The sequence below is a fragment of the Neolamprologus multifasciatus genome, chromosome 3 (assembly GCF_963576455.1).
Source record: "Neolamprologus multifasciatus chromosome 3, fNeoMul1.2, whole genome shotgun sequence".
Lineage (NCBI taxonomy): Eukaryota > Metazoa > Chordata > Actinopteri > Cichliformes > Cichlidae > Neolamprologus > Neolamprologus multifasciatus.
Window position 1 is genome coordinate 32,328,614 of NC_140441.1, and position 16,693 is coordinate 32,345,306.

General features: G+C 40.0%; 1 protein-coding gene and 1 long non-coding RNA gene across 6 annotated transcripts; one reads left to right on the top strand and one right to left on the bottom strand.

The window, feature by feature from the left end:
* Nucleotides 1-113: 113 nt before the first annotated feature.
* LOC146522604 (uncharacterized) lies at nt 114-2,881 on the bottom strand. The gene is made up of 2 exons (XR_014873023.1): nt 2,360-2,881; nt 114-1,997 (listed from the first exon to the last, which is right to left on the bottom strand). It is a non-coding gene; the product is annotated as an uncharacterized LOC146522604 (long non-coding RNA).
* A 2,920-nt stretch (nt 2,882-5,801) lies between these two features.
* LOC146522605 (uncharacterized) lies at nt 5,802-12,668 on the top strand. Of its 5 annotated transcripts, none has more exons than XR_014872998.1 (2): nt 5,802-11,288; nt 11,374-12,668. XR_014872998.1 is itself a non-coding variant. In XM_085153531.1 (2 exons), exon 2 carries the CDS (start codon nt 8,717-8,719, stop codon nt 10,139-10,141), a length of 1,425 nt encoding a protein of 474 aa, XP_085009657.1. In that variant the 5' UTR covers nt 5,802-7,185; nt 8,640-8,716; the 3' UTR covers nt 10,142-12,668. The 5 variants fall into 5 exon arrangements, 4 of the variants coding, with proteins under 4 accessions (XP_085009657.1, XP_085009655.1, XP_085009658.1 ...); XM_085153531.1 differs by having other exon boundaries at nt 5,802-7,185; nt 8,640-12,668; XM_085153529.1 differs by having other exon boundaries at nt 5,802-6,872; nt 7,010-12,668.
* Nucleotides 12,669-16,693: the final 4,025 nt, after the last annotated feature.

Genomic DNA, 16,693 nt, shown 5'->3' on the forward strand with positions numbered 1-16,693 from the left:
TCCCCACCAATGCCAAAACCAAATCTACGCCCTTGATCTAAACGTATTCTACGCTAGATTCGACACAGCAAACACCATGAGACCGGACAGTGTGCACACCGCGGATGACGTCAGTGCGCACACTGTGTCTGAGGAGGATGTGCGGAAGTGCTTCAGGAAGGTGAACGCACGCAAAGCTACTGGTCCGGATGGGATTCCTGGCCGCATCCACAAGTCATGCGCGGCTCAGCTGGCTGGAGTGTTTACACACATCTTCAACCTTTCCCTCTCTCTGTCTGTAGTCCCAGCCTGCTTCAAAATGGCTACCACCGTCCCTGTACCCAAATCCTCCACCATCTCTTCATTGAACAACTGGCGACCTGTAGCCCTGACCCCCATGGTGAGCAAATGCTTCAAGAAGCTGGTCAAGGACTTCCTTTGCTCTGCACTACCCGACTCACTGGACCCTCTACAATTCGCATACTGGCACAACAGGTCCACTGATGATGCCATAGCCCTGACACTACATACTACCCTCTATGTAAGAAAAATTGTGTATGTTTCTGTTCTGTGTCCTGTGTACTGGTTGTTTGTATATTAGGGGTGGGGGGAAAAAATCGATACTGTGTAGTATCGTGATATTTTGTTTGCTAATAATGTATCGATACAGGGACGGCGGAAATCGATATTTTGTTACAAAAAAGGTTTTGTGGACTGGAACATGCTCTGACTTCAGAGCATGTTGATCCTTTTTCTGAGCAAGAATCCTGACATTCCTTCACTGTCCAAATGTGTTTAACTTTTTTTATGGCAGCAATAAACATGACAGTTTACTTATTTTAATTTAAGACAACATATTTTATTTTATTCCAATTGAAAAAGTTTTTTTATTTAATGTATAACTATATTGTCTTAATTTTACAGTAATTTACTTTCAAATTCTTTTGTTGCTGAAGGGGCTGCATAGTTTTTACAAATTTGATGGTTCGGAATACCTATAATTGTACCTTTGTCCCCAAATGGTTGCATTCAGTTACGTTGGACTAGACTGTGATACAAACAGTTCAGTTTGTCAGCAATAAAACTGACGGAAATTAGAGAAACAATGAGTGTTTGACTTTGTTATTACATAAAATGAATAGAAAAAATGTGACAAATCACAATATATTGTATCGCAATACTCAGAGTCTGGTGATACCCACTTCTAGTGGCCAGTGGTGTTAACAGCCAACCTCCCTGAACAGGATCCACGCATCCAAGAAAGGGTCTCAAGCATAAAAACTTAGACCACAGGTGTTGAACTCCAGGCCTTAGGGGCCGGTGTCCTGCATGTTTTAGATGTGTCCTTGGTCCAACACAGCTGATTTAAATGGCTAAATTACCTCTTCAACATGTCGTTCTCCACAACCCTGGTAATGAACTAATCATTTGATTCAGGTGTGTTGAAACAGGGTGATATCTAAAACCTGAAGGACACCGGCCCTCGAGGCCTGGAGTTCGACACCCCTGACTTAGACAGCCATGACATGATTCACACCTACTGGCTAAAGAAGCTAAATGCACGCCATGAGCATCAGGTAGCACAAAGAAGCAGTTTCTGCCGAAGGAAGGAAAATCTTCCAAATACTCCAGAATGTTAAGAAGAGTGATCAGATGAATTGCAAAGTTCTTTGCAAGTCCTTTGCCATAAAAATTAACTTAATCCCAAAAAACCTATTTCCACTGCATTTATCACTGCCATAAAAAGACATGCTGAGATAATTTCAAGAAACAAACACTACAAACAATAGAATGTTGACGAGCACAAGGCTGAAGATTATTACGTTATGCTGACTGAGTTAGAATAATAGTGAGGATTATGCTTGAGATCGTTGCGCTTCCTGTTAACCATGGTTATCTGTGTAGCTGTTGCTGTTCTGTGAGTCTATTGTGCAAGTGGTGTGATATGCCCATGTAGAAAGGACAGCACTGCAACGCTGGACTTGCCCTTACTCTGGGCTCCCTCTTTATTCTGGCAACTGGTACAAAGAAAACAGCACACAGTCTTCATTAACAGTGTGTAAAGCAACTGCAACCTTCAGTTCACCAGCTTGGGAGTTTTTTTTCCTTTTTCTTTCCAAACATAACACTTAACAAATGAATAAGATATATTTATACAACACAACATCAACAAAGTCTTTCTTTTAAAAGTTCTAGCTGAAACCAAACCTGTGATCGTATAGTAGCAGTATTATTTATTTATTTTTCTCCTTTTCCCTAAACAACAACAACAATAACATATAAAAAAAAGCTTTTCTATTATAAAACAATCATCATTGTTCATCTTTTTTTTTTTCCTATGCAACAGCATCAATTAAAACTTATACTTAACAGCGCCTACCTGGTACAAAGAAAACAGCACACAGTCTTCATTAACAGTGTGTAAAGCAACTGCAACCTTCAGTTCTGTTAAAAAGAATTAGAACAATTACAATCTCATAGAGAAACATTAGAGCTGAGTGCAAGTCAAAAAGCACCTGACTAGCTAACGAGTATTAGCTTAACATGCTAACTAAAAATGCTACTCGTGAATAAAGTTACTACCCATGCATCAAAATGCCTGTAACTTTCAGGATACATGCTAGTACTGCTTACAATCAAAATACATGTTGACAATTACCACTATAAGAATGTTTTCATTAATACACATACAAAATTGACAACAGTATCGCTCACAAGCACCTACCACCAACTTGGGAGTTTTTTTTCCTTTGCTGAGGCATGCGCTGTGCAGCAATTTGGAACTTTAACAGTTGCAATTGCGGTATTTGTCCACCAGGTGGCTCCAACTATTCACAAAGCACATTAATTTTGAGGAAATTCATTAAGCTATTTTCTAACTCTGTTACATCTGCAATGCAACATCATTGTGTTGCATAAAAGGGCTTCACAGGCAAGGATGTTGTTGCTACTAAAATTGCAGCTAAATCGACCATTTATGGGATCAACAAGAGCTTTTAAGAAACAGGTTTAATTGTTGTCAAGAAGGTTCAGGGCGCTCAAGAAAGTCCAGCAAGGCTTAGAACGGTCTCCTAAAGAGGATTCAGCTGCGTGATATAGGTGCCACCAGTGCAGAGTTGCTCAGGAATGGCAGCAAGCAGGTGTGAGTGCATCTGCACACACAGTGAGGCAAAGACGTTTGAAGGATGGCGTGGTGTTAGCTGAATGGGAAGAATAGGATCCAGGCAATTAATACCTATACCCCTGCTGGGATCATCAGTAGGCTAAAAGAAGAGAAAGAAGCCACTGGCATCAAGATAAGAAAGCTTTTTGACATGTATGGAAAGTTTCAATCCAAATCCAGCACTCTGAGACTTTACACTAAGTGAAATGAAGGTGGCTGCAGCCTACTGAGTGTTAGAACCACTATTCAGGATGAAACAACAAACATCCATGAATACATCAGCAGTGTTGGGAAGGTTACTTTTAAAATGTATTCCATTACAGATTACAGAATACATGCCCCAAAATGTATTCTGTAACGTATTCCGTTACGTTACTCAATGAGAGTAACGTATTCTGAATACTTTGGATTACTTAATATATTATCATGCTGTTTACAACTACGTGAATGTATTATTGCTGTGATTTATTACTGTTACTGAAGGTCCGCGGCTCCGAACCTAGTAAAGGGACCTCTGACTAATACGGTGGGTTCTGTGTCGGGCTCGTAGCCGAAAAAATAGCTTTACTTTGTTGTCTGGGTCAACTTTGCTTGCGAGAGACAGAGAGAGGCGTTGAAAGGCTGCTCCAATGGAACATATTGTTTTTGGAGGAAAACACGAACACGGTGTAAAGTCGAGTCTTAATAGCTTACTTACAACTGGGCTTGTCAGGCACTCTTCTTGGCTGCAGTGGTTATTATTATATTTACATGCTTCCAGCTCCCGTTTTTAATCGATGACAGCTCGTACTTTTCCTTTTTCTCCCTCCTCGTGCTCACAGACACATAACGGGTATGGCAGTCCATTCTCCCTGCAGCACGGACTACACTGCCTATGATGCTACATTCTTTAGAGCTATACCGGTAGCATTCTGCCTATTAGCTTAGCACAACAACAACAAAAGGCGCTCTCTCACCCAGGAAACACGCAGAGAGAGAACGTCGCCCTGTAACCATGGCAACCGTAACGCTGCCGCCTGGAACAGCAGAACATAGCTGTCAAACAAAACCCAAACAGTCCTGACCCGCGACAATATGAAACAGGGAAGTACCGCCGTGTAATCCATTTATTTCAACAAAGTAACTGTATTCTAAATACCACCTTTTTAAACTGTAACTGTAACGGAATACAGTTACTCATATTTTGTATTTTAAATACGTAACGGCGGTACATGTATTCCGTTACTCCCCAACACTGTACATCAGCAAGATGGCCACAAATGATAGTGTGTTTGGGACAGCCCTAGTCCTGTGGCACTTTCAGATACAGATGGACAAAGGTGATGGCTTTAACCAGCTTAAAAAAAATGCAATAGAAAATAACAATTATGATGACTGGCACGTCTTCTTCTTCTTCGTTTATTGGAGCATTATTGCCACCAGCTGGAAAGGAGTGTATCCCTATTAATGCCAGTATTTGTTGAATTTCTAATAAAAGGTCTGGTCCACGGTCTTAACGCTGTTTTTGAAATGAAATGAAGTTTAAATGCCCCATTTAACGCCCCATACCTACCACTATCAGATGACACATCTGATTACCTGTATGTTTTGTTCGTTTCTTCTCCTCTCCTTTCTTTTTTTTCCTATACTGAGCATCTGATGACACTCAACCCGAGAATCACCATAACATAACCTAATAGACCTTGACCATTTTATAGGGTTTTATTTTATTTCTGGGATTTCGCACAAACCACAAAAAATAATCAATGCACACTGGGCTTGGATTGACAACATTATGAATGAAATGTTCTTTTTTTGGATGCTTCCCGCCCCCTTTCCCTTTTGACAGGTTGTGTTTGAGACTTCAGCGCAGCAGCAGCAAGCAGGGACACTGAGGGCTCTTGCGTTCACTTTTCGCGTATATGTGTGTAATAGAATTTAGAAAACACAAATTGTGCAAATTATAAATCTATATCATAATGTCTGGTGTTTTGTGTTTGTTGGTTTGTTTTTATTATGTTTTACTTTGAGAGCTGGTTATTAGTGGCATGGTGTGAATGACTGTAAAATTGTATATGCAGGATAAATTACAAGGTATTATTTCATCTCATTATAGGGTGTCTTCCTCTCTCTGCTGTTCACGTTTATTAAAATGAAAACAAACATAAGACAATCTTGACGGGAGGGGCCATGGGGGAGCCTCAAATTTTAGAGCTGGAACGCAAATATGCAAAACAAGCTACATAAAGCAGTCAAATTGATATAATGATACTATTCACTAAAGGAGAAATAAAACAGTAATTGAAAAAAATCAAGTGAAGATGGCAGAACAGTAAAGATGAAAGAATTCGCAGGAGATTAGTGTCCCCTATCAACACTCCTGTGCAGGTGGTGGCGGTAATGCACCAGAAACGTTGCTTGCCAATCGACATTAAACAAGAAGAAGTAGTAGCGCTTGTAAAAAGTAGTGATGGTAAATTTGATTCTTTTTACTGAATCGAGTTTTAATGAGTCACTCACCAAAGTGAATCGGGTTTTTTAAGTCATTTGATTCACTGAGTCAGTTGACCAGAGAGTGCAAAAAATTTACATTTTCACTCAAACTTAATTTGTTTCTCTTTTCATGTAAATCCCACTGCTAAGATGAATGATTCTAAAAAACCCAACTATTTTATAGAGCAAAAAAGCTCTGAGCTGTGAGCCAGGGGGCGGTAATGCGCCTTAACATTGGTTGCCAACCAAGAAGAAGAAGAAGCTGTGAGCCAGGAGGGAGGGGGTGAGTGAGTGATTCGTTCGCTCTATGATTCAGCACAGGAGGGAGGGGGTGAGCGAGTCCTGAGTGATTTGCTTACGCTTACGATTCAGCACAGGAGGGAGGGGGTTAGTGAGTCCAGAGTGATTCGCTTACGCTTACGATTCAGCACAGGAGGGAGGGGGTTAGTGAGTGAGTGAGTGATTCGTTCGCTCTATGATTCAGCACAGGAGGGAGGGGGTGAGCGAGTCCTGAGTGATTTGCTTACGCTTACGATTCAGCACAGGAAGGGAGGGGGTGAGTAGCTCAAATGTGCTGTTAGCATGTTAGCAGAGCGATGCTACTGTGAACCGAGGAGCTATTTTCTTGATGTGAGCTTCTACTCAGGGTTTTTTCTTCCAGTTCAGAGCAGAAATGCTTTTGTTAAGAAACTGGCTGTTGCCCCCCCCCCCACACACACACACAATTTTAATTATAAGCTAGATATATTTCTACTAAGCGAATTAGTTTGCTAACAGCAACAGGGATGAGTCAGTGAGTCAGTTTGGCTTGTGAATCATGACTCACGAGTCAGTAAAGTGATTCTCGAGTATTGAACGATTCGTTCACGAATCGTACATCACTAGTAAAAAGCAGAACGTAGTCGTAAGGAAGTAAGAGTATAACTACACATCAAAATGTTCATCTTCCACGAGGCGCTTTAGTTTTTTAAGCCGTCTAAGGCAAAGATCATGTGGCTGTGCTGAGCTTCCTTAAATGCTACCCCTCTGGTCTCCAGCAGATCGCGTTTCTGTTTCTGATGCGTGATTGGAAAGCGCTCGTTGATCGTTGTAAACAAAGAACGTGTACTCGTGCTGACTGACGGGAGTAACATGCCGGAAAAAGGAGGTCAGTGAGCCCACTGCCTCTACTAGTCGTAGTCCAATTACAAAATCGGCACGCTTGCCTCCTTCTCCCCTGGTGGATCTTTAATTCGGGTTACTCAGAGAGGGATCCACAGTGAGTAAATTATAACTGCATTGGTTGCCTAACTCCATAATAGTCTACAGGGTTTCTCTCTTAGCTAATTTGTGTTTTTGTTTGTACTTTCTGTTTAACCTCTGTCGGTTATTTTATTCCCTCTGTTGATCGCATAGAGCTTCTTTTGTTTACGTCCTCTGCACAATGTGGCTGCTCTGAAAAAGAAGGCAACAAATCAGAGAATCTGGACTCCCTGGAAGAACTTATAAGTACACCTACACTGAAGACTAATTTAGAAGATCTTCTTTTGACCTGGAAAAGAAAAAGCCTTCTTGAAAGTAATGAAATCTTAGTAAGTAATGAAAAACCGTGAACAACCTCAGGTTTCTTTTCAGCGCTGCAGCCAGGCTGAGCCAAGTGTACTGTTTGTCTTTCTATCTTAGTACAGCACTGGTCAAATGTTTGGACACAGCTTCTCATTTAATGCCTTTTCTTTCATTTCATGACTGTTTACATTGTAGATTATCACTGAAGGCATCAAAACTATAAATGAAGAAATATGGAAATAGGAAGTAAAAAAAAAAAATCAAAAATAATTCATGTCTTATATTCTAGACTCTAGCCACCCTTTGGTTTGATTACTGCCTTGCACACTCTTGGCATCCCTTGATGAGCTTCACAGGTAGTCACCTGAAATGGTTTTCCAACAGTCTTGAGTACTTGCTAGCCCTTTTGGTCCGTATGATCCCAAACCAACTGGATTGGGTTTAGGTCGGGTTACTGTGGAGTCCAGGCTTTCTGGCGTAGCGCTCCATTTTTGGATAAATGGTCAAATTAGCCCTTACACAGCCCGGAGGTGTGTTTGGGGTCATTGTCCTGTTGAAAAATAAATGATGGTGCAACTAAACACAAACCAGATGGGGCGGCATGTTGCTGCGGGATGCTGTAGTAGCCATGCTGGTTTAGCGTGCATTCAATTTTGAATAAATCCCCAACAACATCACAAGCAAAGCACCTCCACACCATCACACCTCCTCCATGTTTCACAGCGTGAACCGTTCACCTTTTCTGCTTCGCCCAAAGACACAGTGGATGGAACCAAACATCTCAAAATGTGACTCATCAGACCAGATTTTCACTGGTCTAATGTCCATTCCCTGTGTTTCTTGGCCCAAACAAATGTCTTCTGATTGTTGCTTTTCCTTAGTAGTGGTTTCTTAGCAGCTATTTGACCATAAAGGGCTGATTCACAAAGTCTCCTCTCAGCAGGTGATGTAGAGATATTTCTGCTACTGGAACTCTGTGTGGCATTTCTCTAGGCTCTAACCAGAGGTGCTGTGATTTCTGAGGCTGGTGACTCAGATAAATTTATCATCAGCAGCAGAGGTGACTCTTGGTCTTCCTTTAATGGGGCGGTCACTACGTGAGCCACTTTTTTGTTTGTTAGCGATTGATGTTTTTTTGCGACTGCGCTTGGCGACTACATCATGAAGCTCATTGAGAGAAGGCCAAGGGATTGCAGCGCTGTCAACAAAGGAAGGGGTGGCTACTTTTAGATGTCTAAAATATATTTAGAGTTATTTATCTTTTTTCTTTGCTAAATAATTCACATATCTCTTTTCATATATTTAATGTCTTCTGTTTGTGTCTACAATGTGTCTCTATATACGTTTTTTTTTTTTAACCTTTTAACGATGTTAAACTGAAACTGAATTAAGGTTTTAAGAATGTGTCATAATCTGTACACTTTGTAGGTTTTGTCATTCTATAACCACATGTCACTGTTTTGTTTCTTTGTCATTATAGTCAAAAGAAGGGAAAGCATCAAACAAAACAAAAACCAACCAGTTCCAGCAAGTAAAGATGAACCAGTTGTGAACCAGATGGAAAAGACTTTTACCACTATGAAGCAGCCCAGAAGACGCCAGAGCATTGACAGTGGGGACAAAAGCTTCACATGCGATCAGTGTGGAAAGACTTTCACCCGGCATAGTTGTTTAAAACAACATCAGCTCATCCACACTGGATTTAAACCATTCAGCTGTGATCAGTGTGGAAAGAGTTTCACCAAGAGTGACGGCTTAAAAAAACACAACCTCATTCACACTGGATTTAAACCATTCAGCTGTGATCAGTGTGGAAAAGCTTTTACTCAGAATGCCAACTTAAAAAAACATCAGCTCATTCACGCTGGATTTAAACCATTCAGGTGTGATCAGTGGGGAAAGTCTTTCACTTCCAAAAGTAACTTAAAAGGACCTCAGGTTATCCACACTGGATTTAAACCATTCAGCTGTGATCAGTGTGGAAAGTCTTTCACATCCAAAGGTAACTTAAAAGGACATCAGGTCATCCACACTGGATTTAAACCATTCAGCTGTGATCAATGTGGCAGGACTTTCACTCAGAGTGGCAGCTTAAAAAAACATCAGGTCATCCACACTGGATTTAAACCATTCAGCTGTGATCAGTGTGGAAAGTCTTTCACTTCCAAAGGTAACTTAAAAGGACATCAGGTCACCCACACTGGATTTAAACCATTCAGCTGTGATCTGTGTGGAAAGTCTTTCACTTCCAAAGGTAACTTAAAAGGACATCAAGTCATCCACACTGGATTTAAACCATTCAGCTGTGATCAGTGTGGAAAGACCTTTACTCAGGATTGCAGCTTACAAAAACATCAGCTTATCCACACTGGATTTAAACCATTCAGCTGTGATCAGTGTGGAAAAACCTTTACTCAGGATTGCAGCTTACAAAAACATCAGCTTATCCACACTGGATTTAAACCATTCAGCTGTGATCAGTGTGGAAAGACCTTTACTCAGGATGGCAGCTTACAAAAACATCAGCTTATCCACACTGGATTTAAACCATTCAGCTGTGATCAGTGTGGAAAGGCTTTTACTCAGAACGGTCACTTACAAAAACATCAGCTTATCCACACTGGATTTAAACCATACAGCTGTGATCAGTGTGGAAAGACCTTTACTCAGGATGGCAGCTTACAAAAACATCAGCTTATCCACACTGGATTTAAACCATTCAGCTGTGATCAGTGTGGAAAGGCTTTTGCACTCAAGAATAGGTTAATAAATCATCAACTGATCCACCCAATCATCCATCCATCTTCTTTCGCTTTATCCGGGGCTGGATCGCGGGGTTGGATCGCGGGGAACACCAAGGCGTTCCCAGGCCAGCCGAGAGATATAATCTCCCTAGCATGTCCTGGGTCTGCCTCGGGGCCTCCTCCCAGTGGGACATGCCCAAAACACCTCACTCAGGAGGCATCCTTGTCAGATGCCTGAATCACCTCAACTGGCTCCTTTCGATGTGGAGGAGCAGCGGCTCTGCGACTCTGAGCCCCTCCCGAATGGCTGAAGGAGTAACAGATGGGTTGAAGGTGGGGATGGGATTACATCAATTCTGAGCCCTTCTTGTTTTCAGTAGCAACGGACAGACTGACATACGAAGTCAGTTAAGAGTCTCTGTTGAATATGTTGTTTGCAGATGATATTGTAATCTATAGTAGGAATAGGAATCAGTAGTAAGAGAACCTGGAGAGGTGGAGGTATACTCTGGAGAGAAGAGGAATTAAGGGAAGGGAAATAACATGCCTATCTTAAGCTGGCAGCCAACCAGAAAGACTTTCTCTGAATTGTTGATATTAGTTTCTTACATTTTCTGATTTTTAATCAAATGGTCTTTTCAGAAACTCCTGATTGTTGTTTCATAAATGTAATGGTTATTATAAATGGGGTGGCTGTAGCTCAGGCGGTAGAGCAGGTCATCTACTGATCGGAAGGTTGGTGATTCGATTCCTGGCTTCCCCTAGTCTGCATGCCAAATATCCTTGGGCAAGATATTAACCCCAAATTGCTCTCCGATGCATCCATCGGAGTATGAATGTGTGTGAATGTTACTTAGAAAGCACTTAGAACAATGTGCTTGTGCGAATGGGTGAATGCACAAGTTGTGTAAAGTGCTTTGAGTGCTCAGAAGAGTAGAAAAGCGCTATATAAGAACCAGTCCATTTACCATATTTACTTTACTAAATTAAACCCATGATTAAGAGTGTTAATAAAATATATATTCTTAGAGCTTATTTTCTGATTATATTGTTTTTTTGTACTTTGTAGTAAGGTCTTTGAGGAAAACTAGGTCAGAGGGTGACTGGTCGCCTTGGCAACAGAGACTTCAGTAAGGCGAAGTTAAAAAAAAGAAGGAGAAGGTAGGGTAGAGTTGCATAGGCATATTAATAAAACGCAGGAAACCAGACAGAAAAGCGGAACTAGTAACACGAGTTGTTTATATCGAAACTATGTGTGTCTGACGTATAGCAGAACTATAAACGGAATTTAATAAGAGGCCACAATGCACAAAGGCTTAGAAATCTATGCACGCCTCACAAAACAAACTGTTCATTGAAGATCAAATTGAGGAAAAGTTTGTCACGTTTAAGTCACGTAAACATTGAGTTTATCTGTTCTGTGCAAACATCTATGTAATTGTAATGTATTGTCATCATGTGATCACAAAGAGAAGCAGAGCATCTAAACAGATCGCCTTCTAGGTCAATCTGAAAGACCTGTTGCTGTTTAGTGGGCTGTTCATCATGAGATAATTAGTGAGGTCAATGCAGCGCTGTTTCTCTAATGTAGCTATTTGAAATGTGGTGAAATGTGTTTTGTTGGGATTTGAGTGTAAACTAGGTTGCAGGCTGACAGGAAACTGTCAGCCCTAAACAGAGCACAGGAGGTGCAGACAGAAAGTGAAACTAAGCAGAGTGTTTTGATCCAAACTTAGAGTGTGTGACGCGCTGCAGAAATATATATATATGACCATGGTGGCTGCTGCTGCTTTCAGACCTGAGCGTGTGTTCGTGTGTTCAGGTCTCCATTCCCGGGAATGTAAAATAAAGATCATTTTTTGAGCTTTGACCACCCCGTGTCCAGTCTTTCTTTGCCGCCAAAAGAATTCAAAGAACAAAATTTAATAGTTTTAAATGATTTCTGTTGTCTTAAAACATGATGTGGGTCTGTTTTGTTGCATGATGAGAAAAAGAAACCTGTCTTTTTTATGTTGCATCAAACTTTTTTATTGTATTTCATCAGTTTGTCATTTTGACCAAAGGTATGTGTAAAATTAAATATATCCTATAATTATTAAGATATATAAAACTTATAATGTATATTTCTTATTTTCTGTGAACTTATTTACACATTACTTAAAAGTTATGTCACTGTAATCATTTTTTGTATTTTCTCTGTAAGAAACAGACTTGCTAACCCTTTATTCCAGTGTACCTACTGTTAAGTATTTGTGCATAAATATAATTAAAATGCCAATTCAAAGAGAATAATTGAAATATCATATAATTACAGAAGAATGGCAGCATTTATCACAAGACCACACTCCGAATCCCCCTGTAACTGTATTGTCATGTGACGTGTGCAGTGTAATAGGGCAGCCTTTTGCGGCTGGATTTATTATGAGGCAGACCAAGACAAATATAGTTGAACAAGGGGTATTTATTTACCATACAGCTCACAAACATTGCATCTAATAACAACTGACAGTCTTAAATACTTTCAGCTGTCACAGTTTAAAGCATTATTCTATTAACAGGTGAGTTCTCAAATCCTGACCTTCCACCACATTATCACATTATACATCAACTTCAATAAAAATATATATAAATACATTTTACATTTTCATATTAATGAATATTTTAAACTTTATCCTTAAACCATACCCCTTATTGTAAAAACACCAAAAAAAAAACAACCCCAAGCACAAAAGATTTCCCACGCTCCTTTAACTCATGGCCTCTCCTGGAACCTTTAAATGTGTCTGGACCCCCAGGAAAACATTTGCCCAAACACCCTGGAGTGAACACGGGAAAGAAAGGTGAGTATTAACATCTTACGGTCACTTCTTTGCACCACCTTTATTTCTAGACTTTCACACACACTATCATTAGTTATCCTTACTGGTAAACTTTATTTGCTCTCAATCACAAACTGTCTTCTTCACAGACAACCACCACATTTATTGATGAGGAGCAGGACCTGGAACAAAGGCTACCAACTGATTTTTAAATACACAATAAATACTCAATGAAAAATCCAACTTGTGTGCAAATATTCTTCCTGTGCTAGGCTTAAAGTGCGATGCTGAATAAAGTGCTAGATAAGGTTCTTTTAATAAAGCGAAAGGTGCTCCTAAAGTGATATAGAAATTATAATATAAGTGGTAGTAAGGGAGGCCTCTCCATTACATGCAGTAAAGCCCACTATTAGAATACATCGTCTGGACCATTTCTCACCACAAATGCACCACAGTGGCTTCACCACATTTTGTACATGACAATATACCATTGTTGAGCCAGTGGTTAGCATTCTGCCTGTGTTCGGTGTGTTCACGTTTGCCTTCCATATCCTGTTAGTCTGTATTAATTACAGCGGCATTCCCTCCTATTGTTATCATGTGTGTATTTAAGTCCTGTGTCCTCCTCTGCTCATTCTTGTGTAACGTCCGTTAGCGCTGTTTCCCTGCGTTCCACCTTTATACTTCCGGTTCTAGTGTTTTATTGTTGTTGGTTTTTTTTTTTAGTATTGTTGTATTTTGTTTGAGTATTTTTTTTCTACAGCAATAAAGGTGGCTCTTTGAGTTTATTACCCTGTCTGTGACTCCTGTGTCCTGCCTCCCACTCAGTACCATCATGACAATACTAACTCAAGACAACTGTATTCTGATGTGATGTCGTCTCTTAATAAACATTATGGAAAACCACACCAGTTTGCTGTGAGATGTAAAGCAGAAGTGATGGAAGCTCCGAACATCCACATGAATAGCACGAGTTTTTAAGGGGCATGCATGCATGTGTGCGCAGGCACTACTGGTAATGCTTGAGCAGCCTGGAAACAGTGGCCATGTTGAGCTTCATTGTGGGTTGCTGCTAAAGCTATCATAAGATATAAGAACTGAGTTTAAAAGATAACTGTACTGTAGGTTTTTATAACGAGAGAAGACAAATGTGCTCCAATTAGAATTTTTCACAATTTATTATCGAAATGGTTAGAATTTTAAATTCGTTTTACATGGTGCCATGGACCTCCTTTTACGGGCAGAGGGACAATAGGCTGTCACAAACAGGCAGTAAACACTTTTTTATTATGTGTGACAAAGAGTCTACTAAGGTGAAAAGATTGTTTCTTCTTCTATAATTTTCCAAGCATCTCCTTATTTGGAGATGACCCTTTTGCAAGCAACGCTGCCATTACCATGAAAAATGCCTCTTGTGCTCCAGTCTAGCCTGTAGATTTAAAGACAGGGGAAGAGTGCATTAAATAAGAGCAGATTTATGGCTGAGGCCACATGTGAGGGCGTCCTCTCAATGTTTATGATTGCCAGTGAATCCAAGACTATTCAATTATACACTGTTTAGAGTAAAATACAAAATAGAAATATGTGATGGTAATTATGAGATATAAGCGTCTGTCAGTGCGCCCCCTGGTGGTTGTGGCTAAAATGTAGCTTGCCATCACCAGTGTGTGAATGTGTGTGTGAATGGGTGGATGACTGGATGTGTAAAGCGCTTTGGGGTCCTTGGGCAGTAGTAAAGCGCTATACAAATACAGGCCATTTACCATTTAAAAGTTGTGAGATTATTATATTATCTTATGCCATGTTATACCCCTAATTAAAGATTATGAAATTATTTTGTAGTTTTAGTTTGCATTATTCTCCTGAAGAGGTGATAACTATTAGATTTATTAAACTGATTTGTATTACATTAGACTGCTGATTTATTGTGAATGAATGATATTGTTTTATGATGCATTATACTGCTGAGTTATAAGAAATACTGTTTTTAGAGAGTCATGGCCTTAATTGTCTGATTAGAAGAGAACAGAGCATACCGGAGAGGTTTTCTGCCCCATCTCATCAGGAGGTACGGTGGCCCCTAGAGACAAAGCACGTACAAACTCCAAAACACTTGCAAACTCCAAAACACATGCAAACTCCAAAACACTTGCAAACTCCAAAACACTTGCAAACTCCAAAACACATGCAAACTCCAAAACACATGCAAACTCCAAAACACTTGCAAACTCCAAAACACATGCAAACCCCAAAGCACATGCAAATTCCAAAACACAACGGAAGTGCTCCAGGACGCTAGGGGCAGTGTTGAGCTCGATTTGCAAAATAAACGGCAAGTTTGTCTGTATGGGACGGTCTAGTCTCTGTCGCGCTTCCCAGGTTGCCTAGCAACCATGATACTAACCGCTGGTAACGTGTCATACAATTTTGTTTGACAGAAATGAAGGAAAACATATTTTGTTCATTTGTTTGTTTGTTTCTACAAGAGCTTTGTGTGATTTGATAAGTATCTGAGGTTGAGACCACAGGACAGTAAAACATGATTTTTGGGCTTCATTTCTGTACTGAACAGTCATTTAAGATTAGTTAGTAAATAACAATTAGCTAATGTTGTTCATGAGACTAAAGTCATATCACTTTGGTAATGTAAATATAATATGGCCAATATTATAGTTATTATATTAATCATTATTAGCTATTACAGCAGTGAACATGAACTCTGTGTCAAATACTGAGCCACAGTAGATTCAAGTTGCAGTTATTTATAGGTCTTATCACCTTAAATCTTCACTCAAAGACAAGTATCTTTGACAGTGCATATATAGGTGTATCATATATAAGAGAGAAATGTTGTTCCTTCAGTATGTTGGCATTACTAAATTTGGCTCATTGCTTACATACGTGTGTAAAAAGAAATTATATGAGCTGTGATAACTGTTTCTGATAAAATGAAGAGTAGACTGATCTATTCAATATTCCTTTATTGGGTGAGAAAATCAGACCATGTCATAACTGCTTTAAGTCATACAGAATAGATATCAGAGCCTTAAACAGGCTGACTTCTGCTAAATGGGTCAAACTGGGCAGAAAGTATACAAACACATAGCATCATTATAGAATATGATGTAACACTATAGATCAACTTACCTCAGAATATATAAAGCATATAAACAATTACAGCAATATGATGCAACAAACACAGCACTGCTACTAATCCAAAATACTCAAAGCTTCACAGAACTGAAACAAACATTTATTTTTAGGTCCATTCAGCTGCTGATACATACTTTAGGTTTCTGAATATTAAACTTGTTTCTTCCTTTCATAGTGTGTAAATTGAAGGCCCTGAGTACTTTCTCCCACACTGAAAACACTGGAATGATAAAATTATTTGAACATTACCTAATAAGACTGATTCAGGACAGACAATTAGTTATGTTAAACTTTCCTAGCAGTCCTTCACAAACAGGGAACAGTCTGTCTATTCTCTCCATCTGTCAGCTGCTGCTGGCTCTTCCTCCTCCTCTTCCTCACACACTGCTGAGTCCTGGTGGATCATCAGGGGTGCAAAGCCTCACAGATGATGTGCAGCAGTGAGTCCCTCAGTCTGTCCTCACTCTGGACACTTGCAGTTGTCACACATGGAAATCAAATGCGTGATAAGCTGCAGGATTCAAACACAAATGTAACTTATAAATACATGTTCATACTTTTATTACACAATCAGAGAGAAAGAAAAAGAGAGAGAGTGCAGGACAGACAGACAGGTGACAGTCTCAGGTGTATACACTGCTACAAAACAGCACAAAAGAAGGAGGACTGTGTTATTACGAAACAAGAAGAGTTCCCAGATGGTACAGTGGACACGTGTGTGACTCCTGTGATTAAAGCACCTTTCTTTCAGCTTAACGAGTGAACCGTCAGCTCGTTCAAACACACGTTAAAGTCCGTTTGGCTCTACACCACCGAAC

What these genes read in the sequence shown, in the direction of transcription:
- LOC146522605 (XM_085153529.1), top strand. Translation starts at nt 8,609, where the DNA reads ATGTCACTGTTTTGTTTCTTTGTCATTATAGTCAAAAGAAGGGAAAGC.